This window comes from Columba livia, chromosome 9 (assembly GCF_036013475.1).
Source record: "Columba livia isolate bColLiv1 breed racing homer chromosome 9, bColLiv1.pat.W.v2, whole genome shotgun sequence".
Taxonomy (NCBI): Eukaryota; Metazoa; Chordata; class Aves; order Columbiformes; family Columbidae; genus Columba; species Columba livia.
The window spans coordinates 13,154,194-13,166,535 of NC_088610.1; the positions used below are offsets into that span (position 1 = coordinate 13,154,194).

Consider the following 12,342-nt stretch of genomic DNA (forward strand, 5'->3'; position numbering starts at 1 on the left):
GGGAAGCAGTAGCAAAGGATGAAATATCAACAGCTTTTCTATAGTTGTGGAAGTTACACATCCTGCCTTATTTTTGTACTACGTAAACAAAGTACATTTCCGTAGGAGTTGTATCTTTATATTAACTAAATTTATTTCTGATTAAACAGACAACAACCATTAACTTAAATCTAACTGACAAAAGGTTACACTTTAACAAGAAAATATCATGTAAAAAGATGACAGGAGTTGTTTGAACCTTTGACAGTAGGCTAACGGGTACATAACGGATAAAAGGGCTCCAGCTTTAAAGAAAACTTCATTGCCTTTAATACTATAAAACCTGAGATAATTCCATTTAAAGTGAGTGTAAAATTCTAGTAATGAACATAAGGTTTAACTGAAAACTTGTTTTTTGGAAGTGGTGGTCTTTTCTTAAACCCGTACTTTGTAGTTCAGTTCTGAACTGGCAGGTGCATATTTCCCGCTGGCACCCAGCACGGCAGTGTGCAGTGTCCCACACTCTGGTGCAATACGCATTACAATAGTGGTGGACGTTGGGCTTTTTTCCACGAGCTTCCTTGTATTATCTGTAAGAACACAGTCACAGAACGTCAGAGTACGCGCTTCTCTTGTAGGGCGCTGATGTGCAGTCGTTTCAGTCAGCAGCTCATTAACAGATTACAATTACTGCGCCTGGTTTATCAGCTGGCTCTGTGTTTTCATTGTTAAATGGCATAAAGCAGAATTTCCAGCTGACAAATGGATCTGTAGACCACATCTCGTCTGTCAATTCAACATCGTGACATCGAGACCAGTACGCTACTGCAATGAGAAAGCTGTTGATGAAATACAGCCAGGGGACATTCATCTCCATGTAGGCTGGAATCCGAGCACCAAGAAACAAAACAATAAATTGAAGAAGAACAAAAGGTGCCCAAGTGCCAAGAAAACAAATGAGGAGTCTGGTCAGGAGCTGCCACTTGAAGCAAGTGCCGTTGTTGTTGGACACATAGGAGAACATCAGAACAGGCTGACTGGCAAAGGAAGCCACCCTGACAGACAGCAGCATGGTCAGAACATCCTTCCAACAAGCCAGGAGAGCCATGCCTATGAGAAGCACCATGGCACACGAGACGGAGTAGCTCTGCACGCTGGCATACAGAGGACACTGATACGGAGAAAAACGGTTCTGAATTTCTAGTTCTTCATAGACAGCGGGAACTTTCAGAATGAAAAAAAGTCCTGATATCCATATAACAACCACAGCAAATACATAAAGTAATCTTTGACCTCTTTTAGGAAACTGGGAGGTTTGGGCTATAGTCATGTAATAATCCAGACCAGCCAGAAGATACACTGGATAATGTAAAATGCCGTAGGTCAGAGAAATTATCTGAGTGAACAGGCAAATGTGGTACTTTGTAAATCGCACACCCCAGAGTGCAAAGTCCTCAAAGTGGAAAATAAAAGAAATACTCATCAACAATGTGAAATCAAGAAGCGCCAGTGAAACACAAAAGTATCCCATAAAACTAACTTTCACATTTTTTTGCTTAACTTGCAACGTGAAGAAATCAAGGAACACTTTTCCAAACATAATCAGGAGCAACACGCAGTTGATTTCAAGAGGTTGGTTGACCTGGGTGTAGCGGTACTGACCAGAACAGTTTTCACAGAGTATGGCAGCCATCCTCCAAGGGGAAGAACTAGCAGAGTATATATCACAGGGCACAGTACTTCATATCTGAAAAGACAAAAAAAAAGCCTTGTAAATATTTATTTCTGGGGTACTTCTACCAATCAGTTAATTATCCGTCAAAGCAACTACCAAATTTATGCCTGAATTTTCCAGGTTCCTTTATTAAGGGTAAATAGCTTCACTAACACATCATTAAATTGTCAAGAAGCACCTAAATTTTATCTTCTTCACATTACATTCTCCTGAGTGTTAAAAGGTCAACATAGACCTAAAGTTACTTTTCTAGCTACTTTCCTCAGGAAAAGTTTAGGAAATAAGTTTGACTGTGTTCCTTTCCTTTACAAATCACGCAGGTCTTCCTGTCTGTCTGGGCAGAGGGATGGATGTTTCAGAGCCCTTACATATTTTGAAGAAATTAGATAACCACATAGGATGGAAATCATGCAAGAAACCAGAGTATGGCTTAACAGTTCTTCATGCTCATAAGATCCATATGGAATTGAGCCCGCAGAAATATCCTGAAAGCAGAAAAAGCATCAACCCCACTCGTCCTTTTTAGGCACTACAATCCTGGAAGTCTGAAGCAATCCAAAGCACACAGGCTTCATTAGTTGACCGAGCATTTTTTGTTTGTCCTTCAGCAATGTGAGTACTGCAGTGATAGACACCTCAGAACAGCTGGTTTTCCCCTTGGACTTGTGTGAGTTTCCTTTTGATAACTCCGTGCGTTAATTCCTAAGGAAAACGCACACAGGACAGCTTTCTGTATGCCAGCAAGATGTTACTAGACAAAGCTCTACATGCTTATCTCTTTCCTAAAGAAGAAGGATGGTGTCAGCATTCTCAGCGACAGCAGAGAAGAGCTGAGAAGCCAAGGCAGCTGTAAGAAGGAATCACCTCTTAGGACCCTTGTTAACAGTAATTAATTTGTATTTAAATATGCACCTACATTTTATTACTAGCTCACCAGAGTTAATGAACATTTGAGCTAATGTCTCCTGAAACACAGAATAACTATTAGAAGTACTTGACAGTGAAACTCGAGATGTGTCCACTGAAATCAGTTACAAGCCTGCTCGGGCTTGCTGCTTCACTCTTCATCTGCACGAGTACATTTCATCCTCTAAAAGCAAACACATTTTACAGCACAACTTAAAATATCCTTCCGTCTTCACGTAACGGATGCTGCACCTGTGTATGCAGAAAGGAGGAAACCTGCACGCAAGACACATGTAAGCGATGACCCAAATCCTTTTGTATTATTATAACGTCAAATCACCTGCGCACAGGTGAGGCCCTTCGTGCCGGGCAGGGCGGCTGAGGCACCCCCGGGGCTGCGCTGCCGTCCCGCCGGCCGGGCTTCGCCGGCACCGCCGCCTGCAGCCCCCGGCTGGCAGCGCCTCCACCTCGCTGGTCCCTGACGGGCTCCCCGGGCACCCCCCGGCCCTCCCCGCCGGGTTCCTGTTCGCTGCAGGGCCCCGGCGGCCGCGGGCAGCTCTAAGGGGACGCCCGTGCTGGGAGCGGCTCCCGCGGTGGGTTCCCGCCCGGGCCGGCCCCTCCTCGCCCGGAAACTCACCTGCTGCGGCCGCCGCCCCTCCGCGCTCCCTCTCGGCGTGTGCTGCGGGACCTTCCCCGGCCTCCCGCGCCGCCGCCGCCTCCTCAGGCGGCCGCCATCTCCGCCCCTCCCCATGGCACGGGGACCCGAGCGGGGTGGGGACGGGAAGGGCTCGGCTCGCCGGGTGCGGCCGGGCCGGTCCTGCCCCGCACCGAGCACAGCGCAGCGCAGCCGGTCCGGTCGCTCGGCGCCCGCTGAGGAGCGACCGCCCGTTTCCCGCCGCCTCCGGGGCGCCTCAGAGCGCAGCCCCGGCCGGACGGTGAGAGGCTGGTGCTGAGGGGACGAAACTGCCCTGAGGAAAAGCGTTAAATATGTAGTGTTTAATCCCTCCCCCCACACACTGACAGAGGGAAGTGAGACGGCTCCGGGGGCGGGAGGTGAACGCCTGTGGCTACCTGACCGGAGCGGCTCTCCTGGGGCCGCTGGAATGGTTAGATACGCGATGATCAACATTTTCTGTTCTAAAAATGTGACTTGTGTGGGAAAAACAAAAGGGCAGCAGAGCGATGTCGGGGCACCGAGGGCCCCTCACGGGTGTGGGTGAGAGCCCGGCCCACAGCGCGGGGCTCAGGCACCCGCAGCACTTGTTTTCTTGGCAAAAAGACTTTTTGCAAGTGGCTCTCTCAACGCTGTTTTGCTCAGTCTTAATAATTAAAAGTTTAAGAGAGACGTTAGGGAATACCCATTATTTAAGATGGTGAATTGAAGGAGGTTATACTGAAAGTACATCTAAAACCTTCCAGAGCCCAGTCCTGACACTTCTGTGCCTCCACGGGATCCTCGTTGGGTGGGCAGGAGCTGCTAGTGTGAGTCTCTAGGTGATCTGGGAAAAGGTGTCTGCCGTCCTGCCTCTCTCAGGTGTTAGGTACTGGTGGGAATAAATGACGACTTTCTGCAGATTGGACTGCCTGAGAAATTTAGGCAGAACATCTGATTTCTAGGACCTAAGGAGGGGAGCAAAACCTTTGGCAGCTTTTTGGATTTGTTCACTGTTACTCGATTTAACCTGTCTTTTGTTGGGCCTATTATGTTGTTGATCATAGAACAGCTACATTTTTAGCATGTTTGGTATCCACCAGGAGGGAAACTTTATTGTCTTTCTTGCAGGGTAGATTGCAAATCCATGTTTGATCTATCTGTGTGTGATCTGTGTGTACAAAAGTATCAACTGGCTGGTGGCTCTTCTGAAAGCAACTCACTCTCTGGAATTAAATTCAGATGTAAGTAGAGCTTTTTTTCTTTTCCTTCCACAGTTCATCTCAAGGATTAAATAGCTTCAGGGGGAAAAAAAAGGGTGTTTGGTTTTGTGTTTTGGTTTTGTTGCTTTTTTTGGTTGGTTGGTTTTGGGCTGGGTTGGGTTTTTTGTTGGTTTGTTGTTGGTTGGTTGGTTTGCTTTGGGTTTTTTTTGTGGAAAACCAAGATGAACCATATTGTATTCTGAAAAAAATGTGACAGCTTAAAGTAATCTCAAGCAGCGTTCACATCGGCAATATTTACTTATCCAAACAGTACTTACTAGGACTGTTGCACAAATTTCAGTATCACAATAAAATGTTTACACCTGAGATGGGTATTTTACATTCTGAACACCCAGTACACAGCATGTGTCAGCATGGTCATGCCCTCAACAGTAGCCAGTTTTCTTCTTCTTAGTTCTAATCTAAAGTAGAGCAGCTAAAGTGCTTTTCCCAGTAGCAGCTAATGAATTGCTTGGATGGTGTCTTTCTGATGTTGTTTGTTTCTGATCATGCCTGTCTTTAGGGAGATACTTGGATGATGGAAATGAGCAACCAGGAGGGGACAGGGACAGTTTAGACATGTTTTTTCTGCTGATAAAAATCCTATCAAGTGTATGAGCTCCAGGGTATGCAGCGCAGTGTGTCAGCTCCACGGCCCGCAGGAGCACTGTGCTGCCCATTACAGCCTGAGTTAATGCTGGGACTACTTCTTGGCTTCCCTTTCCCTCTACCAGGGCCCTCTGTGGTGCTTATTTGAAAGTTTGCTTATTACTCACTGATTACTCTCAGGTGATTATTTTCTGCTCTTCAGTATTACATCTCATCTTCCTGTTTTTCAGAGAAATGATAGTGCAAGATGGGTTGCCCTGGAAATCAAACAAAGTGCTTGGCGTTGGCAGGTCCTTCTCACTGTGTCAGAGCTGCTTACACCGAGTATCAAATCAGGTCAGGCTCTTCTTTAGCAGCGGCTCCGGTTTGCAGCTTTGCAGGAAAATTTGCAGGTACTTGACAAATACTGTGCTCTGTGAATAATGATTTCAGCCCATCCTGCTTGATTAAAGAGGCTGCATTTATGTTCATGTGCAGTAATAGAAGGGTTTAAGAAATTAATTTATAGTTGCATGCAGCTGGGTGTGAAAATAAGACAGGAGACCGCCTTCTCCAGGAGCAGGGTACGTGAATGATACATCTAATCTCTTGCAAAAGCTGTTTATGTGTTCCTCAGATGACCGTGTTGTGGTTCCATGTCCCCTGTAGTCACAAGATATTTGCATAGACGCTTGCTTCCTTCCTTCTTCAAGACTGTTTCCTGCTGCTAGTTGCTTGTATTTGGGGTTCTGTTGTTGAACTTGACTGTAAGGGCAGGAATTTAGGACAAAGGGGAAAGGAACAAGGAAAAAACCAAACCAAACCAACCATCTAATTTAGAATCTAACTTGATCAGTTCCTGAAAGAAACAGAGTGACTGAACAAAATTAGTGTCCTCACAGAACAGAGATCGGTCTCTACCCTCTCCTCCCTTGGGTGACGGAGCTCAGCACTGCAGCTCCACGGTTCACTGCAGCTTCTGAAGTCACCTAGAAAGACCAGTGAGGAATTGCACAGCTTCTGTTTGCTGTTTCTGCTTCATCCGCAGTGCTGCCTGATTTAGGGCCAGGAGATTTCCTTCAGACAGGGGTAGGCGTAGATGATAAATACAACTTTTTTACCATTATGCAAAGGAGTATAAGGTATGCTTCCTATGTAGTTAGCTGCAAATCTTTACTTTTCCCCAGTTCTTGCTGTTCGGGACTGCCGTGCCTCAGAAGCTAGTTGCCATCTGCCCTTTTAGCCAGTTGAGCAGAAGGAATAAATTTAAACCTCATCTTTTGTATTTCAAGAAGTCTTATGTTGATATCTTGGACACCTCAAGTCATGTATGAGCAAGACAGGGCGATCAGATGCATATTTATGCATTTTGATGTCGTGTGCGGACAGCTGGAAAAAATGTTATGAAAAATCAGTATCCTGAGCAGCAAGGAGCTGGGTTGTGATGAACAGACATGCCATGAGCAGAGCTGGCAGGTGACTGCAGAGAGAGCAGAATGTCGTCCCTGGAACGTATTTATAGGTGGAGATGAATGCCAATCTGATACAGCCTTTCCTCAATCCTTTTATTTCTCACAGATGTGCCTTTAATGGGGTGTTGCCAAGCTGAGAACATTTAATGCCCTATTAGATTTTATGCCTTGTCAGCACAGGGTTAGCAAATGGAGTTTTGCAATGGCTGCTGAGGAAGCAGTGGTGGAGTTGCTGTTCCTGAAAGGCTGGGTGTCTCAGAAAGACAGTATGGTGTTCATGGAGATTTTAAATTTTTAATAATATTTAACTAATAAAATATTTAACTAACTTTATTTTTTTAAAGAAGAAAATATTTGACTAGTGTCCCATTTTCAAAAGGTTTTTATTTATTTTTCAGGTATCTTTTAAAAGAACAGACAATGTGCATTTGGATGTTGATTTGAATCATTCAAGGTGCTCATCTTAAAAGTAACAGGTTTGTTCTTGGCAAATTCTTGTTGAGAAGAAACTGTAAAAATTTCCATAATAATTTTAATTGGAAGGCATCTTGTTATAGAATTCTAACTCTGCTTATTCAGTGAAAATCTAGTAAATGCAAGACATAGTTGATGAATTTTCAGGAGCGTTTCCTTGATTTGTGTAATGGCAGAATGCTTTCATTGTACAAGGTGTGACCTTTCCCGGTGCTCATGATGACAATGCAGTCTTTTTATTTTTTTCTTGTCTTTGAAACAAATAATTTTTCAGGGAACTAGAAGAAAGATGGGAACCACAAGACTCTGAAAACTACATGAACCGGTAATTTATAAAACCCCATTCATGGCTTACTGGTCACTAAAATCTAAAATGTTAAGCCAACATGGAGTGCAAGGTGTGATTTGACTCTCGTGTTGCTCACAAAAAAACAAAACCTGAGATAGTAATTTTCTACAACCTTTTAGTATATTAGTGCCTCCTGGTAGACTTCTATTTTAAACAAATTCTGTAGTGGCACTTTTATTTAAAGGAAGGTAAAAGAAGGGAAATCTAATGTTATTTGCACCCTCAATCTGAAGAATTAAAAACTCCATATTCTGATTACCAGCCAACAACCTTTCTTAATTATTGGTTGAAGGCTTATATGCCAGAAAGAGAAAATAAGAATTTACTGTTAGGGCTGGTGGGAGTCACTCAGTCCCTGTTCTATAGGACTCTTCTCTGCATTTCATTTATTGACGAGTAAAGGTAAACTGCAACAGTGTCTCATGAGCACCTACATCCTTTGCTGCATCCAGGCTACAGAGTACTTTCGGGGATCATAAGCGTGACCTTTTTTGTGTTTGGTTTCTGTTTTACATGATGAGGATTAATGGTGGTTACCACCTGTAGAGAATACTTTGATCAGTATCTAAAGCATGATCAGTGTTTACTGCGTGCTGTTAGCTCTCTCTTTAACTTGCACTGAAACTGTTTGCATAGTGCTGTTACTAACTCTAAACTAATTCCTCTCTCAAAAGTCTTTTATCATAAAATAATTATTTTTCTGAGTGATTATTATTTTCACGTAAAGAAAATACGCAGGGTGAAATGAATGCCTGCTGTGTCAGCCAGTAATGGACTGTTTGTGGACACAATCAGGAAAAGTGCCTTTTGTTTTCCTGCACCTGTTGCTGTATGACAAATAAAATAATCCAATGTTTTATTAAATAAGATGAGAAGCCTTAATGAAATTGTACCAGCCGTTACCAGGAAGTCTATTGAAAACATCCAGCAGCTGCTCAGTCTCAGTTCATTTATACTGATCGGATTGTTTTCTCCTTCTCCTTAGACTCCAAGTGAGAAAGCTGCAGTGCCGTGTCAGTGTACAGCAGAGCCTTGGACCATTTCATACCACTCTCCTCGAACTCTTTTCAAAGAATTTGATCAGAATCAGTAGCAAATCATGCTCAACAGATAAGTACCTGTGACCTATTGTTAGAAATCAGTGTCCTGGTTCTTTAAGTGTTTTGCACATACCAGCTGATATTCCCTTGCAGCACAGTGGTAAAGTATGTAAGGATCTACAGCATTACTTTGATTTGATAGAGAGGGATTGATGAGAGAGGTTAAGAATCAAATCAGTCAACCCTTCTTATTCAACAAAACCCCTAAGTAGCCTGAGGAATCCTTTGGAGTGAGCTGGGGATCAACTTTATTTAATATTGGTATATATCACCGCTCTTTCTCTAAAGAATTGATCTCTCTGTCTCTTCTGTATTTAAAAGTCAATACATCTATCACATAGCTGTGCTGGCAAGTTGGCAGAGACTCTTTTCATAGACTAGACTAGTTCCTAGCAAGAGTTGCCTAACTTAAAAGAAAAGGTAACCCCAGCAGTAATCTCCATGCTAAAAACTGAACAGTAGATCTTACATTAAACCTGCTAAGAAGTTTTATCCTAACCATAGCTGCTTTGGGTGTTGGAAGATGGTTGATAAAGACTTCCTTGTTAAAATAGTATAATGAAAGAATTTTGTTCAAACTTGCATGATTCAAACATTTCTAGGTTTGCTTTTAAAGATGTTTGAGAAAGTTGGATGAAATGCCAGCCAAGCAGTAAGTGATACAGCCCTCCCTTCCCGCAGCAGCCAGGAGATGGGCAGAAGGTGCGGTGTGAGGACGCACAGTCCCTCAGCATCTCCTGCTGCAGCGTTTCTTTCTGTGAGCAGAAACGTTACCGCCAGAGTCTGCCTTCTGTTCCAGTTTTGCAATGTTACAAATTTGTGAATCTAATCTGAATATATCCCCCAGTGTAACTGCATGAAGAATTTTGACTCAAATGTAAGGGAGCAAGGCACATACAAGCTTTCTAGAACTTAAAGGAATAGTATGTAGAGACTCTATATGTATAGGACCTTTCTATCTGAAGTTAATGTGCTGCAGTGTGACTCATGCAGTTGGTGAATGGCTTTGACATCTGCAGTTTGGCCTGGCATGAATAAAGTCAAGCCAGGGATCCACTAGCTCTTAAAATCAGTGCCTGCTCCACTGTGCTTTATTTCACAACTGGTTTTTTTGAGCCCGTCCTACTGATGTTTTCAGCCACCTTGAGACGTCCCTTCTCTTTTCCAGCACTAACCTGAGAAGCAGTGAAAAAGGGAAGTCATTTGGATGTTAAAATGACTTCCCTCTCCCTTAAGATGTAAGTTAAAGCCAGAACATCTTTCATGGGATGTTTAGGTGGTGTTCTTCTGTCCTCACAGCAGCATCTCAATATCCTGATACTGAACCCTTCATAGTGCTCTTTTTTTTTTTTTCCTCAGGTGGTATTTACGCGTATTTTATTCTGTAAATTGCTTAGGTTTGTGGCTGGGGTATTTAAACTGTGGCATGGGGACAGCAAGGAGTAAGCAGCTCAGCAACTGCAGGAGGGAAGAAAAGTGCATGGCACAACTGCAACACAGATGAAAAGGATTTATTTTGTAAGCTCAGCTCACTTGGTATGAACCTGCCAACAGATTCAAGAGGGATTCTGACTTTTCCTCTTTCTTGGAGTCTGCTTTTCATCCTTTGTATTCGTGTGTATACAGGGCCCTGAAGGAGTCAATGAATCCCACATCTGCTGTGAGGTTTGGCAGGAACCAGAAGTGATCCCTTCCTCCAGTAATGAGCCAGATGATAAGGAAAAGGATACAGCGAGCTGTATGAAAAAAAGAAAAGAGATTTTTTTTTTTTTAACGATAAACATCCACATTGTACAACTATGGTTTAACAGGTATCCACTGCTACCACCCACCCAAAGCCAGGGACAGGGGTGACCTTGGGGCAAAATCTCTCATTCTGCAGCAGCATAATGGAATAGTTTGTTCTCACCACATCTCCCCCACCGGATTAACCATGTATCTTATCTATGATTTAGCTCTGCTAAAGAAATACAAGCCAAAGAAAGCTTTAAAATCCTAGTTACACCATTCTCACTACTGAATCTGTACATATATACAGTTGCTGGGTTTTGGGTTTTGTGGGGTTTTTTTGTTTGTTTTTAATGGAAGCTGTAGACAAATCTCCACTATGCATTAAACACAGGTGACACAAGCTTGTGCTTTCATTCTGTGGCCCAACTCTGACACCCAGTGGCCAGGAGGGAAACATTGTATGTACAGGGGCTCCGCCTGGCTATTGCCAACAAACAACGTCCTGAAAAGTGAGAGTCACAAACCTCAGACCATGTTTATCAGGTAGCCTGTGTTTTCATCCTGTTAGCGATCGCTGATGGTCACTGCCACCCAGTGCCCAGCTGCCAGACTGGACAGGTGAAACAGCCTTGGTACAACTCATCTGCCCAGCTGGGCTGACCCAGAGGGATTATCTAGATGACACAAGCAAGTATCAAGACATATAAGGATTAAAATGTCTTCTACTCTGGACGCCTTCCTCTGTAACTTCATCTAGGTGTTCCTGCTCTGGCAGGGGGATTGGACTGGATGAGCTTTTGAGGTCCCTTCCAATCCCTGACTTTCTGTAATTCTATGAAAAAAAAAAAAAAGTTTAAAATGTGCTGAATGTTAACTATTTGCCATAATCACGTGGGCAAAAAAAACCACCATAAAACAGTAAAATTAAGCATAACAAAGCCAATATTCAGTTTTGAGGCCTGGGATTCAAGAGCAAGATACAAATGTAAAGCAGGTCAAGAAAACATCTGAAACATGAAACAAGAACATGCTCCATACCTTATTCAGTAGGTATTTACTCTTCTGCAAGGCTACACTGACACACAGGCACCAACAATCTCCCAAAATTCCTTGTTTTGCTTGTACATCCTGCAGATTGGTTGAAAATAACTGAGGAGTAGAACAAATGTCCTAAAATTAAAAGAAGGGGAGTTAAAGCCAAATCCTGTGTGATGGTTTAGGGAGATGTGTCAGGGAATGGGAGGGCTCCAGAAACCTCTCACAAAATCATGCAATTTTTACCCCGGACTATTTGCTTTTCAGATTCAGCCTAAACAAGCAATAACAAATTACTGCCTTGTGACTGTTTTTGCAGGTACTTTATGTGAGGTAAATCTAGTTCCCACGTGGATTTTAGTAAATAAATATCACCACCAGATGCTACCTTAGCAGAGGCACCAATAAGTGAAAGACAACATAATTCATCAGCTCCTTGCCAGACATAAGATCAGCTGTGACAGACAGAACTGATGCCATTCACATGGCACTGCACATCCCAGGTTACAAAACAAATCTCCAGATTAGCATATGTATGGGGATATAGCGAAGATTTGGTGAGGAGATTAGTTAAGTGTAAATACGCTCAAGTGACTTGCACCTGTCTGTAGAAAAAGCACATACATCACACATTTTACTGGCCTTGTGTGCTTGGTGAGTAGAACCTCTGTGTTAGATAACACAGGCCTGTGAGAAACTCTAGGCACCTTATCACTATGTCTGAGATCCCTGCTTTGTTGTGAGAAAGAGCGGGAGGCTGCGCCTGCCTGAAGCCTTGACATACAGGTGAGCTCAGCAGGCCGGTGATCATCCAGCAGGGCTGAACGGACCAGCGCCTGCGTCCCCGCTGGTGCCACCTCTGCCGGGAGCTCAGGTGTGGCTTTGGAGATTCCCCAGTAGAGAGGTAACTAAAATAAAACGTGCTCTTTGCAATGCATTCATGGCCTCTGGCTCTTCTTGCAACGTGCCTGCGTATGTGGACACAGCATAGGAGAAAACCTTTTCCTAGGGCAAATAAAAAGAGATCACTTGGTAGCAAAACAGCTGATTTCAAATGCA

General features: G+C 43.5%; 1 protein-coding gene and 2 long non-coding RNA genes across 7 annotated transcripts; 1 reads left to right on the forward strand and 2 right to left on the reverse strand.

The window, feature by feature from the left end:
- Positions 1-108: 108 nt before the first annotated feature.
- GPR160 (G protein-coupled receptor 160) lies at positions 109-3,467 on the reverse strand. Its single transcript, XM_065073889.1, has 2 exons — positions 3,258-3,467; positions 109-1,726 (listed from the first exon to the last, which is right to left on the reverse strand). The coding sequence occupies exon 2, from the start codon at positions 1,670-1,672 to the stop codon at positions 653-655; it is 1,020 nt and encodes a 339-aa protein (XP_064929961.1). The 5' UTR covers positions 1,673-1,726; positions 3,258-3,467; the 3' UTR covers positions 109-652.
- On the forward strand, positions 3,417-10,648 carry LOC110365912 (uncharacterized). 5 transcript variants are annotated; one of them, XR_002425834.2, is made up of 7 exons: positions 3,417-3,555; positions 4,404-4,516; positions 5,374-5,535; positions 6,993-7,070; positions 8,403-9,755; positions 9,915-10,053; positions 10,144-10,648. It is a non-coding gene; the product is annotated as an uncharacterized LOC110365912 (long non-coding RNA). The 5 variants fall into 5 exon arrangements; XR_010474679.1 differs by lacking the exon at positions 3,417-3,555 and adding an exon at positions 3,564-3,726; XR_010474680.1 differs by lacking the exon at positions 3,417-3,555 and adding an exon at positions 3,589-3,726 and having other exon boundaries at positions 4,409-4,516.
- LOC135580243 (uncharacterized) lies at positions 10,144-11,275 on the reverse strand. Its single transcript, XR_010474683.1, has 2 exons — positions 10,773-11,275; positions 10,144-10,253 (listed from the first exon to the last, which is right to left on the reverse strand). It is a non-coding gene; the product is annotated as an uncharacterized LOC135580243 (long non-coding RNA).
- Positions 11,276-12,342: the final 1,067 nt, after the last annotated feature.